The 15,772-nt window shown below is 51.9% G+C and overlaps 7 protein-coding genes across 7 annotated transcripts; 3 read left to right on the forward strand and 4 right to left on the reverse strand.

The window, feature by feature from the left end:
- Window positions 1-60: 60 nt before the first annotated feature.
- Window positions 61-1,383, reverse strand: HETIRDRAFT_417928 (uncharacterized protein; the record flags this gene model as incomplete). Its single annotated transcript, XM_009548173.1, has 7 exons — window positions 61-252; window positions 306-420; window positions 472-588; window positions 639-772; window positions 825-1,032; window positions 1,084-1,126; window positions 1,188-1,383. The coding sequence occupies 7 exons, from the start codon at window positions 1,381-1,383 to the stop codon at window positions 61-63; spliced, it is 1,005 nt and encodes a 334-aa protein (XP_009546468.1).
- Window positions 1,384-2,543: 1,160 nt separating this feature from the next.
- Window positions 2,544-4,453, forward strand: HETIRDRAFT_417929 (uncharacterized protein; the record flags this gene model as incomplete). The annotated part of the gene is made up of 11 exons (XM_009548174.1): window positions 2,544-2,651; window positions 2,712-2,756; window positions 2,812-2,875; window positions 3,010-3,113; window positions 3,173-3,455; window positions 3,511-3,654; window positions 3,713-3,790; window positions 3,851-3,894; window positions 3,953-3,999; window positions 4,069-4,314; window positions 4,375-4,453. 11 exons carry the CDS (start codon window positions 2,544-2,546, stop codon window positions 4,451-4,453), a joined length of 1,242 nt encoding a protein of 413 aa, XP_009546469.1.
- Window positions 4,454-5,296: 843 nt separating this feature from the next.
- Window positions 5,297-6,479, reverse strand: HETIRDRAFT_318819 (uncharacterized protein; the record flags this gene model as incomplete). Its single annotated transcript, XM_009548175.1, has 8 exons — window positions 5,297-5,561; window positions 5,620-5,634; window positions 5,688-5,712; window positions 5,766-5,809; window positions 5,863-5,983; window positions 6,045-6,127; window positions 6,186-6,307; window positions 6,357-6,479. 8 exons carry the CDS (start codon window positions 6,477-6,479, stop codon window positions 5,297-5,299), a joined length of 798 nt encoding a protein of 265 aa, XP_009546470.1.
- Window positions 6,480-6,694: 215 nt separating this feature from the next.
- HETIRDRAFT_173565 (uncharacterized protein) lies at window positions 6,695-7,036 on the forward strand (the record flags this gene model as incomplete). The annotated part of the gene is made up of 2 exons (XM_009548176.1): window positions 6,695-6,910; window positions 6,971-7,036. The coding sequence occupies 2 exons, from the start codon at window positions 6,695-6,697 to the stop codon at window positions 7,034-7,036; spliced, it is 282 nt and encodes a 93-aa protein (XP_009546471.1).
- Window positions 7,037-7,260: 224 nt separating this feature from the next.
- On the reverse strand, window positions 7,261-8,750 carry HETIRDRAFT_417931 (uncharacterized protein; the record flags this gene model as incomplete). The annotated part of the gene is made up of 2 exons (XM_009548177.1): window positions 7,261-7,746; window positions 7,806-8,750. 2 exons carry the CDS (start codon window positions 8,748-8,750, stop codon window positions 7,261-7,263), a joined length of 1,431 nt encoding a protein of 476 aa, XP_009546472.1.
- A 1,018-nt stretch (window positions 8,751-9,768) lies between these two features.
- Window positions 9,769-13,300, forward strand: HETIRDRAFT_451569 (uncharacterized protein; the record flags this gene model as incomplete). Its single annotated transcript, XM_009548178.1, has 3 exons — window positions 9,769-10,170; window positions 10,252-10,723; window positions 11,370-13,300. The coding sequence occupies 3 exons, from the start codon at window positions 9,769-9,771 to the stop codon at window positions 13,298-13,300; spliced, it is 2,805 nt and encodes a 934-aa protein (XP_009546473.1).
- A 576-nt stretch (window positions 13,301-13,876) lies between these two features.
- HETIRDRAFT_444958 (uncharacterized protein) lies at window positions 13,877-15,578 on the reverse strand (the record flags this gene model as incomplete). Its single annotated transcript, XM_009548179.1, has 8 exons — window positions 13,877-14,249; window positions 14,330-14,419; window positions 14,489-14,594; window positions 14,671-14,824; window positions 14,892-14,991; window positions 15,048-15,270; window positions 15,332-15,374; window positions 15,440-15,578. 8 exons carry the CDS (start codon window positions 15,576-15,578, stop codon window positions 14,025-14,027), a joined length of 1,080 nt encoding a protein of 359 aa, XP_009546474.1. The 3' UTR covers window positions 13,877-14,024.
- Window positions 15,579-15,772: the final 194 nt, after the last annotated feature.

The following is a 15,772-nucleotide window of genomic DNA, read 5'->3' on the forward strand; positions in this document are numbered from 1 at the left end:
AGCGCAGGTGCTATGGCCAATCGCAAGTTGGAAGTTTTCATAAATGAATCTTCGGAAGGCTTATCCCATGCCGTTTTCTGAAGAGTCACTAGGACGACAATGACTGTAGGGTAGATACCCTAGTAGACTTGAGGGTATGGACTCGGTAGATGAACAAATAATTTGTCTCACAGCGATTTGAACTGAAGCGTCCTGTATAAGCTCACACTCAGGAGCAGAGACGACGCTAAATCGAGTTGTGATAAGTAGAACCTAGCGCTCAACGTCAATAATTAGAATCCTATCAACAATCATGTTCTACTCACCCATAACACGCAATAGAGTGCGCCAGACTCAATCAGAAGGGCAAAGATCTTTTCCATCTGCGTTCGTCTTAAACCTCCGTGAGCGAGATAAGACTTGATCATTCGCCGGTGCCGCCTTTTAATAAAGAGTTAACAGAAGGTTGAACATACTGAGCGTTGATCCTACCAAGCTTTGCAGGCAATTAGAATTGTTGCTGCCACATTCGTTGCAAGAGACAGGACCCAAGCTGCAAAGAGACTGTCCGTAGCTTGAGACTTGAAACCCTTGACTTTGTATACAGCACTGACAACGGCAGAAACTAATATAGAAAAAATAGATAGTAAGTCTCTTACAGCCTATTGAATAGGCCTCCTCTGGGCGTACCAAGTGAGCCCAAAAGCGGGACGAATGGGATTATGGAGATCCTTGTATTGTGCTGCCAAAGAACCCAGGCTCTCCAAGCGACAACAGTGTCGCTGAGAACATACTGCAAAATTCACTGTAAGCCATGTTCTCGCTTTACCAAACGAAAATCATACGTTTATCATGGGAAGATACATTTGCGCGATGTACAGACCACCAATGAATTCACCTTCTTGTAATGTGATCTTGTCAGGATGATACAAAGCTTGTACAGACATAACTGAGATAGTCAAAGTGAAAGCCCAATAGGTGGTTGACGTTGCAAACATGATGGTTGTCACAGACAACATCATGACATTGGCTTTGGTCTCAAAGCCCTTGCAGCTTTCTTCTTTTTCAGTCCGAGCGCGATATAGGTTGCTCAGATCCACTCACCACAAAAAGTATGTTGAAAACAACATAATGACAACAAAGATTCCTACAATAGCCGAGGATGGTAAATTAGACATAGTTGGAGGCCAGAGTAGACAGCGACACACCGAAAAAAGCACTCTGTGATGCAACCGTAGCGATAACTTGTATGATTTCAGGGGAAAAGTCTGAGGAAACAGCAGGAACAGACGACCCAGTCGCCGACATACTTGCACAATCGACGCAGTCGATATGCTCAGCAGGGTGTAGTAGAGGTCGTAAGGGAAGGGTGGGATCCGTTTCCACCAACAGCTTGTCTGGCATTTAGCTTACGAGATCGTGAGAGATCAATCAATGGTAGCTGTGATCATGTTGAACAGATCGTTTCAAAGTTCATAGCTATATATGTGTACTCACCGGGAGGATCAAGCTCGAACCTGTCAGGTTCATAGCGGAATATATATCTAACACCAGTGTCGTTGCTACCGAGAACCTCGATACTCGAGCTTGGAGCCTATTTTCGAAACAGGAAGAACAAGGACGGTTCCTGCCACCACTGTTCTAACTTCCCTGCCATGGAGTTACGTCACACTGAGGCTGAGCAACATCCACTGTGATTGGACGAAGCAGATCAACATGATTCTCGCAGTCATTTTGCTGCCAATCCTCTTGAGCAATTCGCTCATGGCATAGTCAAGGGTGCTTACGAGACGGTCCATCTGAGATATTTGGGAAGAGACAATCAGCTCGAGCTCGCGCCGACGAAACTTCGCTCTGTGGACGAAAACACCGTGGCCGCTGCCATCATCGTAGTATCACAATATCTTGCTGTCTCTACTACGTCACGATCAGTCCTCAAATCATGATCGTGAAGCGACAATTAATCAAGCCAGGATATCATTTACTTATCGAAGGTGTCTTGATAAATCTTTTCTTCTGGGATATACTCGTACTGTGCAGTATGGTCAGTGGTGTGTGGCGTCGGCGCTGGATTGTTTCGATTTGGCCGATTTCTCACGGGTATTTATCCGATATTTTCCCGATATACCTACACACCATCTATCTTCGTCGCGGCTAGCCACCATTTCGCCAGCCGCTACGGTCACTGGATGCATTTCGCAACTAAGGGACGTGATTGATATATGTTTCCAGGGTGTCCTATGACCACATACTAACGGTCTTATTAGCCTTGAGGGGAGTGAAGAATGCCCCTCAAGCTCGTGTTGAATCCTGATAGTATGTCACTGTCGACTCCTGATACAACACCAGTTTTTCCAACTCCCAGGATACCAATGGCCTCGTTGGACTTTAGTACAAATATTGACCTTAACAGACAATTGGAAGACATCGAATTGATTGCACGGGCACCGACCCAACAAAAAGAGCCTCACTCCGTGGAACTTGTAGACGAGCCTGACATCACGAGCATCCGGATTGAAAATACTGTTGTTGATGTGAACTATGGTCATACACTCGTAAATCCTATGCTGGGGCACATTCATATTGCGACACTCTGCTGGACTCTCTTCATGGAAGGTTGGAATGACGGTTCGACGGGGCCATTGCTTCCAAGGATCCAGAGGGTGTATAATGTTAGTGCTGTCTGTTCATACACCGATGTGATCTCATGTATCCCATATGAGAATCTCTAGGTTAGTTATATTGTTGTTTCCCTGCTCTTTGTGGCAGGCTGTGTGGTTTGTAAACTCCATTCCCAAATCTATTGTGGGTATGATAACCCTTTTCGGCCAGGGAATTATGATCGGAGGAGCTGCATGCATCTTTTTGACAGCTAGGATGGGTTTTGGGAAGGTTGGTCTTGAACCGGAATATCACCCTTCATCATCATTTCGTGAACTCATACACAATGCATGCTTCTAGACCATAGTCCTCGGTAAGATTTCAGGCTTGCTCTGATCATCATATCATCGTCTGAAAGTTACGAAACAGGCTCTTTAGTTCAGGCTACGGCGTACTGTATCCAAAGCCCTGCTCCGCCCTTCGTCGTATTTGCCCTAGCCTTTGGCCTCAGCGGCTTCGGTATGGCACTACAAGTGATTGGACAGTATAGTTTCTTGAGTCTCACAAAAGCTGATCCCCTCCCTGAGCTCAGGACGGCCAAGCCAACGGATATGTCGCCGGCGTGAAAAATTCCTCGACCAAATTAGGGTTCATACACTGCGCATATGGTGAACGTCCACCTTCCAACGCGCACTCTGATTATCGATCTAATGTATTTACATATCTTGCAGGTGCAGGGGCTTTGGTTGCCCCTTTAGCTTCTACTCAATTCGCTCAGCTCGAGCATTGGTCATTCCAGTATTTGATCTCCTTGAGTTTATGCCTCCTCAACACCGTGCTCCTCATCGCTGTCTTCCGCTTCAAGTCGCAGGATGGCAAGTTTGCTATCAATCTTTTCCGCAGGTTTCTTGCTCTGAAGGGTCGTTATAGAATGCTTCAAGTCGATCGGAGAAGCCGTCGGAGAGCATGGAACCAGCAAAGATAATACATACAAACAGATATTCAAGCAGAAGGCTGTCCACCTTCTTTCATTGTTCATTCTCGCTTATGTTGGCGTTGAAGTGACCATTGGAGGTAAGTGTAGAACTCATCAGCAGCCTGCCCAGATATTTTATTTAGAACTGATCGACAGGCTGGATCGTGACCTATATCATAAGATTCAGAGATGGAGGCCCCTCCTCGGGCTACATCTCTTCCGGATTTTTTGGGGGCAAGCGGCACTCTCAAAGTTCTGACCTGAGTACTGAAAAATATGAACGCGCGGATGCAGGTCTTGCTCTGGGTCGTATCGCTCTGCTATGGGTGAACCAGAAGGTATATTCAACACATATACTGTTATTCAACATATGACGCGTAACCTTTCCTTCCCTAGCTCGGACAGCGCCTTGCTGTCCTCATATACATGCTCTTGGCCATCGGGTGCGCAACTCTCGTCCGTCGGTCTGCAATTTCCATGACGCTTACGGACCTCTTCGGGACTGGAATCAGACTGGAACTCATTGTCTGGCTCGTCCCTTCCCTGATCTCCGGCGCTGTCGCCATCTCTCTCACAGGATTCTTCATGGGTCCTATCTACCCCATCGTCATGAACGAGACGGCTCGCATCCTTCCCAGATGGCTCCTCACCGGCTCTATTAGCTGGATTGCCGCATTTGGTACTACAGGCGCCGCCGCTTTACCTTTCATCGCCGGAGCCCTGGCGCAGGAGAAAGGTATCTGGACCCTGCAGCCCTTGTGCGTTACTTCTAACGAGCCTTCCTTGATATATCTTGTTTGTAACGATGCTGCCGCCAGGCTGCTTGCGATGATGGCGGTCATGGTCTCCTTATGGCTGATCATCCCCAAAGAGCGTGTCAGCGATCACGCAGAGTGATTTTGCTCGACTGCCCGGCCTCGTTTTAGGATTCAGGCCCAGATCATATGCTGTTCATCAAGTTTCACATTCCAGTGCCAGTGCTTCTATGACAGTTGCTCTTTTGCACAAAATCTAAATCAGAATACCACTTGTTGTTCCTCTCTTCCTAGACCTGAAAGGCGATGCAGCACATTGTTCGAGAGTCTTCGTCCCCACGCTCACCGAGGCCGCATCTCGATTGTGTTGTTTTGAATCACGTACCTCTGCATATAGCGACCAACGAGAACAAGCTTCTGTCGAATATTCTATTTTCGCTAAACTAAATCTTGTCAATAAGGTTACAATCGTCAATGTTCTCCCTACTCATCTCGATGCTGGTATAGTATGCATATGGGGTCGGAGGGGTACGGAAGATACGTATGGATGCGATGGGGCAGCAGGATATACTGATGGCACCGGTGGAGGTAGGTGGAAGCTGGCGGAAATGCAGAATTAGAGGAAGAAACGTAGGAAAACGCCCGACCAAGACCAGTAGATCGTGGCGTTCGCCGGAGCAATAGAAACGGTCCATTTGCGGATGTCGTCGCGGAAGATATGAAGGAAAGACATCCAGAGTTACACCATGCGAAGCAAGTGGGGGCGAGCAAGCATGGAATGGCATAAAATGTCCGTCTAAGGTGCAGTGATAGGAAATGATTGACTATAGTATCCACGAGGATCCAGAGGAGATGAGGAAGAGGAGCACCCCAAGACAATGGGGGATTGAGAAAGGCAACCAACTTGTTAAAGGGTTCGATGTTCGTCGATTTGCCCTACAATGACAGTGTCAAGAAAGGAGTAAAGCTATGAGACTATGAGAGCTCACGATGAAGATGAAGGCTTGGACAATAGTCGGACTTCCAGCAATGCTACCAACCCATCAACTGCATTCGTTCCATTCGCACCGACCGAAAGATAATGATTGATACCATCGGACGTGTTTGAGAGCAGACCAGATACATATTGTACGTTGGTTTGGTAAATGTACCCGTCAAATGACGTCTGGCCTGAGTATATTGATTGGTTCGTGAGGTTTGAGGTTGGTATTACGGATGACTGGGCAGTGACATTCCCCACTAGCCAATCACTGGAAGATATGCGGGTTCAGAGATCGGGAAAATATCAAGAAAACTCGGAGAGCATACCGTGCTAGGTTGTATCTACATAATTGAGTTAGCAAAAGGACCGTGATACCTGACGGGATGGCACGCACCCGTTGTATATGATGTCATGTTGCTCTATTTTTCGAGATGAGCGAGGGAACATGAAGACGCTTCGCTATGGCACGTACGCTTATCAGGAAGCTCATATGATACGGCTAAAAATATGGCCCCGCTGAAGCAGTGTAAGACACGATGAAGTCGGTACAACTGCGGAAGATTTCACACCTATCCGCGTCCTTTCCGTCTTGCACCCAGTATCGGAAGTGATTGCCACCTTGGATCGTTTCTTGGCAAGTGCCAAAGGTTGGATTTCCGTAGTCCCATCGAATGACGGCCGTCTCGTTTTCTGAGAAATGACGCGAGTGAGAATGACTGTATGGCTGCGATACGGTCTGAATCCCACCCACTGGAGCCATTACCGTCACCGAGGTTCGCGCCCTGGTCGCTCCCCGAGTGCTGCCCGAGGCACTCACCAGCAAACCCGAACGACCTGATGCAGCGTCGCCAGTCATTTATAGAACACCTGACGCCCAGACCGGCCCACTCACAAGAAGTAGTTGCGCAGACCACCGTCAGTCTCTTGATCTACCAGCACAGTCTCGTCCGACGACCCCAGAATGATCGCGTTCAATGGCTCCCCGAGGCCAGCAGGAAAGGTGCCTGGTACTTGCTGAGCGAAGAATGAGCATTTTCTGGGCAAGCTTGGAAGTAAAACGCACTGTAAGAAAGCTGCCTCCCTTGTCTCGCGGGTCATAGTAACCTTGGGACGAAGCACGGTGCTCGAGGGTGGCAGAGACAGGTATTGATGATAAAAGAAGGGAAATAAGGGCGGCAGAGGACATGCCGAGTGGGTGGGGGATCATGAGTGGAGTGTGAGGAGAACAGAGTCGTGAGGAAGGCCGGTCCTCACAATCTGGTGAGCTCAGCCGTGTCGCCGAGCCGTCTCCAGTCCGGCGTTACCTCATTCGGCATCCACAATGAGCGCACTCATTTGCTCCTGAAAAACAACCCGCAACCTCCTGCCTTCGACCTAGCAACCGCCTTGTCCCTCCATTCCATGTCTTCATGGCACCCATTGCACGACGACCGTCTTATTGAGTCATGGATAGCCCGAGGGCGCGATCCTTGTTTGGCTTCATGCCTCGCAACATGCCTTGCGACCCCTCATGTTGTTCTTGGCTTCCTTGACATATTCCACGACGGCTCGGTCACTCGAGGCTATGGCGCATACTCCTATTCTCTCATGGACGTATCACCGTTGTATACCCATAAGGTGAGGTTGACGCATTGTACTGTCAGGACTCAGGGGATTCTCTTTTGACACTGCCCACAGCGGCGAAGGCTTGAAAAAGTCGACACAGTGTTGTGCGTACAACGAGTAGATCCCCAGTGGCTGTGAGTGCATGCATGATATCGTATAGAATGGCCGCGTTCAGCTCGGTGAGTTCGTTACTTTATGGGCGTAATGCCCCTGACATACGGAATAAACATTTAGTGAACCGAAGTCCATCTCAGCGGTCTGGGAGCACAAATGAGAATCCATGACGCGCAAGTAGACACATGATTGAATCGATTCCAATGGGTATATACACAAATTCGGCTCATCATCGCCTCTTTGACTGCTCAAGTTTGCGCGGGAACGCCTAGATATTCGGGCCACATCGACCGAGGAATACGGCGCGCGAGCTCCATGAATCCATGCGATGGGACAGGTGAGCCTTGGTCGCGCATGATGCTCTCAATAAGCCTTCCCGTCTGGTGAAGCTGATGGTCTGATAGAGGGATGTGTGAGGGGCCCGGTGAAGCAGACAGCATACCAGAGTCCGTATGTGCTTGTTGCACTGTTGAACTCAAGAGGGTATCTTCTACGTATGTGGTCCTTTGCTCGTGAGGTAGGTCCTCTCCAGCTCCCCGTCCGGTAGCATTGACTAGAAGTTGTTGGCAGTTATTCTGTTGGCCCGTCGCGTCTAGCATGAGGTCTTCCATCTCCACAGTATTGTTCGTTTTTGGCGCTAATTTCTCTGCCTTCATGCGGGCCAAGAGATCGATCATCTTCTGTCTGAAGCTTTCGTGCTTTTGTTGGAGAACTCGCGCGTGACGGATTTGGGCCTGTGCGTTGAACAAGGAGATTAAAATCGATGTTTTCCCCAGGTGAGCTTCCTGCTTACCTGGAGGTGCTGTGCCGTCTGCTCCGCGGTCGCCTTCGCTTGTCGCTCTCCGGCCAGCGCTAATGCCAGGTGGGTATGACAGTCGGCATGCGCCGCAATGGTGCTACCCTCTGCCTCCTTTGGAGGGATACCTTCCTCAGCTGTCACTGACTTGCTGATGGCATTCTCTCGCCGAATGACGTCCTGCTTCCGGAATATCTCGTTCTCCATTCTCAATATGTCGATCTCCTCCCTCATCTGCTCTCCCTCTAGCGCCCTTTTCTGTGCCAACTCACCCATCCACTTGATCGTCCCTTCCATCTGCTGCAGTCGGATCCGATACGTCTCCTTCTCGAACTCCTGCTCTGCCGCCATCTTCACCAGTTTGTTCTCCAATTCCCCCGCCCATCGTTCCAATTCTGCACACTCTGTCACTTTGATAGCGCTTTCGCACCTTGCACGGAAGATCAGATTTTTCAATGCCGCCACAGTCTTTGCGTGCTCTCCGTGCTCTTTGGCTAGTATCTGGCGTACACGACGGTCCTCATTAACTTGATAGACATAGAGCTCCGTGTAAGCGCTCCGTAGGCCATTCCCGAGCTCCGCAATTCTCTCGTCCCGCTGTTTGATCTCGGAAATACTGTTGGCCTGGTCTGGATCATGAGCCTTCGACTCTGGAGCATCTTGCTGGGGGGGATGCTGAGAGTACACAGGACGGCCATGTCCACCATCGTCAGTCTCTGTCAATTCACGATGTCTTTTCTCTAGATCTGCGCACCGCCGTTTCAAGAGAGTGTTTCGAAGTTGTAGCAAGTGAGCCTTCATAAGGGCCTTAGTGAGGAATGCAGTAGCAGGGGTGCTTGGGTCAAAGAGTTGTCTGTTCTGGATCTGCAACCTCTCTAGATGACGACGCAAGACGATGGTGAGCGCGGAAGCGTAGGGGTTCGGAGTAGAGAGAGAAGGCATAGTGCGAGGGTGCCGTCTGCGCGCGCGAGAGGTGAAGCGAAGCGAAGAAGGTGTAGCGGCTATACGCAGACTCCCCCTTCAGTTCAGACCGGTGGATCACTTTGAGTCTGATGTGCATGATATTGATTTCGAGTGAGTCTGGTTTGAAATGCGATTGAATGTGGATCCGTCGTAGTGGATCAAAATGTATTAACAGGGATCTACCCGGCTCGAGGGAAGTCTTCTCGGGGAGATGACCGAACGTGCTCAATTGCCTTCAATTGCTTGCAAGAGTGTGGATCTCAGATCATCATTTGGTTTCGATGCACAGGTCTCGTTGTTTACATGGCTTTGCGGCAGTTGTCGATTTAGGTCTCAGCCGCCATTTCGTTAGTCTGCTGACGCCTACCTGCTACGTCGAGTGAACGGCTCGTATGGTGCCATGCCACATAGGCTCGCTGTTTTCAGAGGCGAACGTTGAGAATGTGAATTTTACATAAAAGCATGACGGCGTACATTCTGGCCAAGGCAACTTTCTCGCATGATGCACCGGTTGTCGTAGGGATTCAGCTGCTTCCAAGTGGGCAGATCGTGAGCTCAGGAGCGGACGAGCAGTGAGAGCTGCACACGAAGCTACGCGAAGAGGCACAAGGCCCTACAAGGCCTACAAAAGCCAGTGATCGGAAGTTCCCACGGACCGAAGGCAGGTAGCGGAAGGTTACAACGCAGCTTTCACCGCAACCACGAGGCAGGACCGTCTCTTTGTCGTCGACCTCAACGCTCCCGTCGCCGTTGCTGTTGGCGACAGTCCTCAGCTCCTCCGCGTCTCTTGGGCATACACAGGCGCATACGGTCACTGTTTGGTCGCTCCACGAGGCCCTCTCAACTGTTCTTTTTTCCTCAGCAAGGTGGTCCCCACGTGTTTCCTCTGATTTCTTCTTTCTCTCCTCGTCAACGCGTCAGCGGTCCAGAGTCTGATTTTTTCCTCCTCCATAACGAACCCATTTTTGATGATTTTTTTCGCGGATCGCTCCGTTCAATGACATCCCGCCCAACTCGTCCCTCTTTTACCCACAGGAGACGTCCTTCGTCTGCTATCTTCCTTGGTTTGAACGTCAATATCCCTGATTTGCCAGAGCCGCCCAGTCCCGGCGCAGCTTCCAACGGTTCCGGCCTTCCCTCGCCCCCTGCCACGAACTCGACAGGAAGCGGCAGCACCGAAAACAACGGCAGCCTCCGCAGACGCTCTGTGTCTGATTCCACCACCTCCCCCAGCCCCAGCAATGCCGTGCACTCCAGACCATCAAGCCCCGACGACGACATGCCAAGCGATGCGGACGATAACACTGCCAGGCTCACGCGCAGGCGCTCGTCGCAGGCGTCTTCGGAGAACGCTGCAGCTCTGCAGCGTGTCATGAGCCTCACCCAACGCAACCGTATCGTGAGCATCTCCACCCGTCCTGTCCTTTCATGACACGCGCACGTTCTCACGTGCATATATGCGCCTCGTTTGTGCATATAGGCACTAGACAAACTATCCAGGTTGAACACGTCCTCGCCTGCTCTTCGCATGTCCGCAACGCCCTTGCCTCCCCTCACAGGTTCATCCTCGTCATCACGGCTCTCCTACAACTCTCATGACCCTGGTGGTCGACACAGAGACTCCACGCGTTCTGGCTCCGAGACAGAACGCGAAAGCCATCACTCAACATCCTATTCCTCAGATGATCAGTCCCTTACTCCACCGTCCACCGCCGTCCAGCCGCCTCGTCCCAAAACATCATCAGCCCCCTCCTCGCCTACCAAAGCCCATCACAGCGGGCGCAGCCGCGTGTTCTCTCCTGGAGCTAGCACGAATAACAAACCGGTCAGGAAGCGAGTTTCCGTGACGGATTCAGAGCGCGGGTCTGAAAGAGAGGACGAGAACGATGTCACGGTCGCTGCCCTGGCTGCTGTCGCTTCTCTCCGGAGAAGCCCGACGAGCACATCGATTGGTAGGAGAAGTAGGCAACCTTTGCCAAGAGAGTTCCGGGAGAGAGATGGCAGGGTCAGCTTTCACCATCCTTGACTTGTATTCATGTTCTTAATGACTTGCGTCTACCTTGCAGAATTCCACTCAACCTACTACTCCACACCGACATGCATCCCGCGATCAACATACCATTGCTACACTCGGGTCTCCTTCACCTAAATCCTCCGCAGCTACACTGTACGGCACCAATCAACAATTATCTCCTCGACCAACACGAGCTGGAGGAAGTAGGTTTGCCTCAACTGTGCGCGAATTGACTCGGAGACATCAGACACGGTGGATGTCGGAGGATCTCACTTCAACCACATCTGCATCCGTTGATGACGGCGACGACGACGAATCTGATCGGCCCAGTGTCAGTGGCAGAAGGCAGACTGTCAGAGGAGGCAGCATGGAAAACGTGCTGGGGACAAGACTAGTTGGTTCTGGCCTGCGCGCAGCAGGAATAGGCATGAGACGGGATGGTGGGGACGACGTCTTCGGCAGTCAAGAGACACATGATAAGACGCGTCGAGCGAGATCCAATGGTATGAACCCTAACGTGGACTGGGAAGAAGATTCTAGATCCAGCCGGACCAGCGGTCCCCCACGTATGTCTGATCGTTCAGGTCTCTTCTATGATTCTCAGACCCCAGCCCCCAACGGTTCCTCTCAGCAACGCGAGCGTGCTCCTCTTACTCTCCGGCCTGCCACATCGATGGCCGAGTTTCACCATAATGATGGTCCTAGTACTGCGCCTCCAGGGCTACGTACACACAGGTCTTCCTATGCACTGGACCGCGACCGCGAAGGCATAGGTTCCCGACAACAAATGCAGCACCCATATCCCCTACAGGCGCCGATATTTCAGGAGCGAACTTATGGTCTACCTCGCAATCGTCCACGGGATAACATGATCACAGCTTCTGGGCCAAGTAAAGTTCCCTCCTCTTCAGACTCACAGGGAGTGGAGCACATTCGACTGATGGACGAGTCTCTGTCTGTCTTCGAATCTCTCCTCTCGCGACTACCGAGTATGGGCGAAACCACAACGGCTACCATCCCAGAACTCTACCGCAACGCGCAGAGTATAGTTCGATTTTCCGAGCAGGTGAACGGAATGCTACGGACAAAGACTAATCGTGCTCTGGAACGGCAGATCGATTCCGAGGTCGCAGACGAGTCGGAAGCGATCGATATGGCGGCTCTGTGGAAGGATGTGGGAATGGATTTCAGAGACTGTTTGCGGGTGAGCGACGAGCTTGTGCGGACGATGACTGGTTTCTTGCTCGGTGTGGGCAAAGTGTTGCGGGAGGCTGCTCCTGCACCTGGTACAAGCACAGCTTTGCAACATCTTCGGGGTTCAAGCCTGGATGACGGCATGATGAGAAGCATGGGCAGAGATGGTGGGTCTTCGACCACGGGTAGTGGTACCGGAAGCGGCAAGAGCAGTGTCGATGGCAGGAGGAGCGCCGATGTAAGAAGGAGCTGGGATCTGGCGAGAGGGGAGAGAGATTCGGACAAGGACATCCCAAAACGAACGTCAAGTCGAGCGGACGGAATTCATGCGCGGCCGGCATCGTCGATGCTCCGAGAGAGAACTCGGGACAGAGGGGACCGCGATCGGCGAAGTAGAGATCAAATCAACTTGGATGCCGATCAAGATCCGTCGCCGCGTAACTCGTCTTCAGCCGCAGGGCCATCAGCGATATTGAGACGACTGTACACGCCCAGAGAGCATCGGGATCGAGCAGCAATCGCATCGATTGCCGCAAGCTCAAGAACGGATCTGTCTCTTACTGACTTGCAGCGGAGCACGCAAGAGTATGATCCGTCACCAACCCCTGTTTCACGCAATCAGGCAGCGTCGAAAATGGATCGGCATCGGTCACTTCCACCGCTCTCGATCCCGACACCCCTCCCCTCGCTTCCGTCCGAGTCTTCGCTCAACCGATCCGGGAATGAGAAAGGGAGTCGGCGCAAAGTGTCAACAGCCTCTAATATCACCGTACGTGCAAACCCCAACTTCAATATCTCAACTTCAAGCGCGACGACGGCACTCACGCCACACACCGTGTCCAATAACATTACCCCTGACAGGACAGCATTCCCAATGCTCAGAAACGATTCCGGGGAGTCCGCTTCGACGTCGGCGAAGAAGAACAACATCACTTTTTCTCGACCATCGACGGTCTCGGTGTCCGCACTGAATGGCCTCCAACAGCGTGACACTCGCAAGCGGACGATTTCTGCGACTTCATCGACATCTGTAAATGAGAATGTTGCTCCCGTGCCTACTTCCAACACTGCCACGACGCCTAACGTGCGTACACCCCGCTCCGGGTCGGAGACAGAGCGCCCAACGCTCAACTCTAGTAGTCGGCGGACTGTGGGTCCTACAAGGGCACGAGTGTCGCTGGACGCCGCGTTGGAAGAAGAGGCCAGAGCGGAGGGAATTGGTGGCGATCGGAGCGGAAAAAGCGCCCAGACACAGACGGCTGGGTATTCGTCTAGCACAAGGAGAGAACGGCGGCGGACGGTCACAGAAATATTCTCATAAGCTTTCATGTTCCTCAAAGGGTTGTGTGTATCTTTACGCTCTTGTCCTTCTGCATCGTGAGTGCCCATTCACGTTGACCATGAAGAATATCGGCTCATGCACTCGTCCTACGGCGCGACAGACATGCGCATTTTCTTGTTCGATTTCTTTTTCTGTGTTTTTATTAGGAGTCTGTCGTGTGTGGCCTCACAACTGGCTCCCTTGTGTTTCTGTCCCGATTCATCGGACAATTGTGTGTGTTTTTAATTTCTGTTTGATATCCCTCGTGCGATTCCTCCTTCCCTCCTCCAGTTCCTTCAGTTCCTCTCAGCAGCCCTGAATCGCCCCACTGGCCCGCATCATCTTCTGGTGAACCTGTCCTAAGTAATACATCCGTCCCCCACTTTGTCACATTCCTTTTCCCGTTCGGCTGTTATTAATACGCTCTTTCCTACCTCTCACCCTTTGATCTGGTTCTTTTTTCTTCTCTGTGATATCAAGTGTTTTTTATAGCACCCTATCACGTCGCAGTATGTTTATGGGCTCTCCATGCATGAATATGATGGAAATTGAATGACGATCTCTCGTCATCCCTTTGGATATGAGAACTTGGTTCAACGTCGCTATCAGATACATCGGTACGTGCGTCCTAAGAACATGTCTGAAAATCTGCTTCTGTTTTACACATAGATACCAATACAAAGTGGGCCAGAACACGGAACCTCGACTGCTGCTGCCGAAACGCTCACAAAGGCTTCCACACTGCCTCGGTTTGATATTTATTGTGCTCCAGGTCGTCGTTATCGGAGAAGATTATGGATCGACTGGGAGGCCGGTGAATGGCGTCTGTCTGCGCAGAACGGTCGCGGGAGGCATACTGCATGTGCGGCATCGTTTTGATGGACACATCGCTCCCGCATGGTGAGCGATTCATTTTGACCAGGACGATGATGGCTGTCGGGTAGATGCCCTGACCGTGTGGTCATCGCGCGTGCGTGAGTTATCATATCGTCGGGGACTACGGATGGGCGAGGGCGCGGGCGCACTCACTGCGATGTGTGTGTATGTGGGCATGAACATGTCGGTCACCAAGCTGCTGAGCCCGGGTATTCGGATGTACTCGCCGACGATGAGCGCGAGCTGCGTCGAGGGAGACGGAGGTTAGCGTGCGCGTACGTGCCGGTAAGCGGTCCCGGCGGGGCTGCGTACCCATAAGAAAGAATAGAGAGCGGCAGACTCCACCAGGAGAGTCAGGATCTGCTGCGCCCTTGAGGGCATGGGACGGCCGATCAGCTGAGTGGCCTTGCGGTAGTTCCTAGAATGAAAAAGGAAGGCCGTTGTCAGTCCTGTGGAGGGCGCAAGGGGGGGGGGGGGGGCCGCGGCGAACGGACCATGTTGTGCACGCGATCAGACACGTGCATAATAGGTTGATGACCAGAGAGAGGCCCCAGTAGACGCAGCGGCTGATGACGATAATTTGACCTAGGGGGTCTGAGGGCGAGATTAGGTACCTAAGCTGACTGCCCCCAACGACCCCGGCAACCACTTGCGAGCAGGAGACGAGTGGAAGTCAGTGCGATATGCATCGCACAGCGCACACACTTGTGCTCACCGATGGAGCACAGGAAAAGGCACAATAGGACGAAGCGCTGCCACTTATGACGCTGCAGGACCATGGCCCTCCAGACGACTATGCTATCCCCAAGTATGAACTGCCCCGGGCCGTCAGAAGCCCGTCACGTCACTCGCAGACAGATATAACGCTCACGTTGATAAGAGAGCAGTAGAAGGCGCCGCCCTCCATGCCGCGCAACGAGTCCCTGATCAATGGAAGCTTGGCTGCGATCGGTTCACCGGGCTGTTCGACGAGCAGGCTTCGGATCCTCTTCAGGACCGTCACAGTGTGCACCCAGAAGCCGCTCGTCGAAGAGATGAACATGACGAGGATCGTGACGAGCATCATCAAGTTGGCCCTCGGCAATCCGCGTTGGCTGAGAAGGCAGTCAGACAGCGCACGGCCAAAACGAACACGCTGGGCGAACTGTTGCTCACCAAAGTACCCATGTAGAAAACAGGATCAGCACGACGTATATGCCTGGGTGCCTTTGTCAGTCGTTGCGCTCCACAATCGCGCTCCAGCAAGCTAAAGAAGCGACCCACCGTAAAACAGCGTCTGCAGGGCCAGCGCAGTGACGTTGTACAGAATGATCAAACCCGCGTCGTGGATCGCTTGCGCCTCGGTCAGGTCCGACGCGTTATTGGTTTGGGCGTCGATGTACATCGAATTGAAGGCGGACATTTGCAAGTGGAGATGGAGAGCTGTGACTCTCCCCCCTCGCAGCTCAAGGCTTTAAACGGCCCAGCTGGATGATATCTCATATTGTCGAACAGCTGTATGCGTTGGTTTACTCGCAAACCAAAGGATCCTCGTAGTCGCACTGCGGCGTGCCGGGTGCCGCCTGCTGCCTGTCTCCTGTCTATGGGTTGAGTCAA

This window comes from Heterobasidion irregulare (assembly GCF_000320585.1).
Source record: "Heterobasidion irregulare TC 32-1 unplaced genomic scaffold scaffold_05, whole genome shotgun sequence".
Lineage (NCBI taxonomy): Eukaryota > Fungi > Basidiomycota > Agaricomycetes > Russulales > Bondarzewiaceae > Heterobasidion > Heterobasidion irregulare.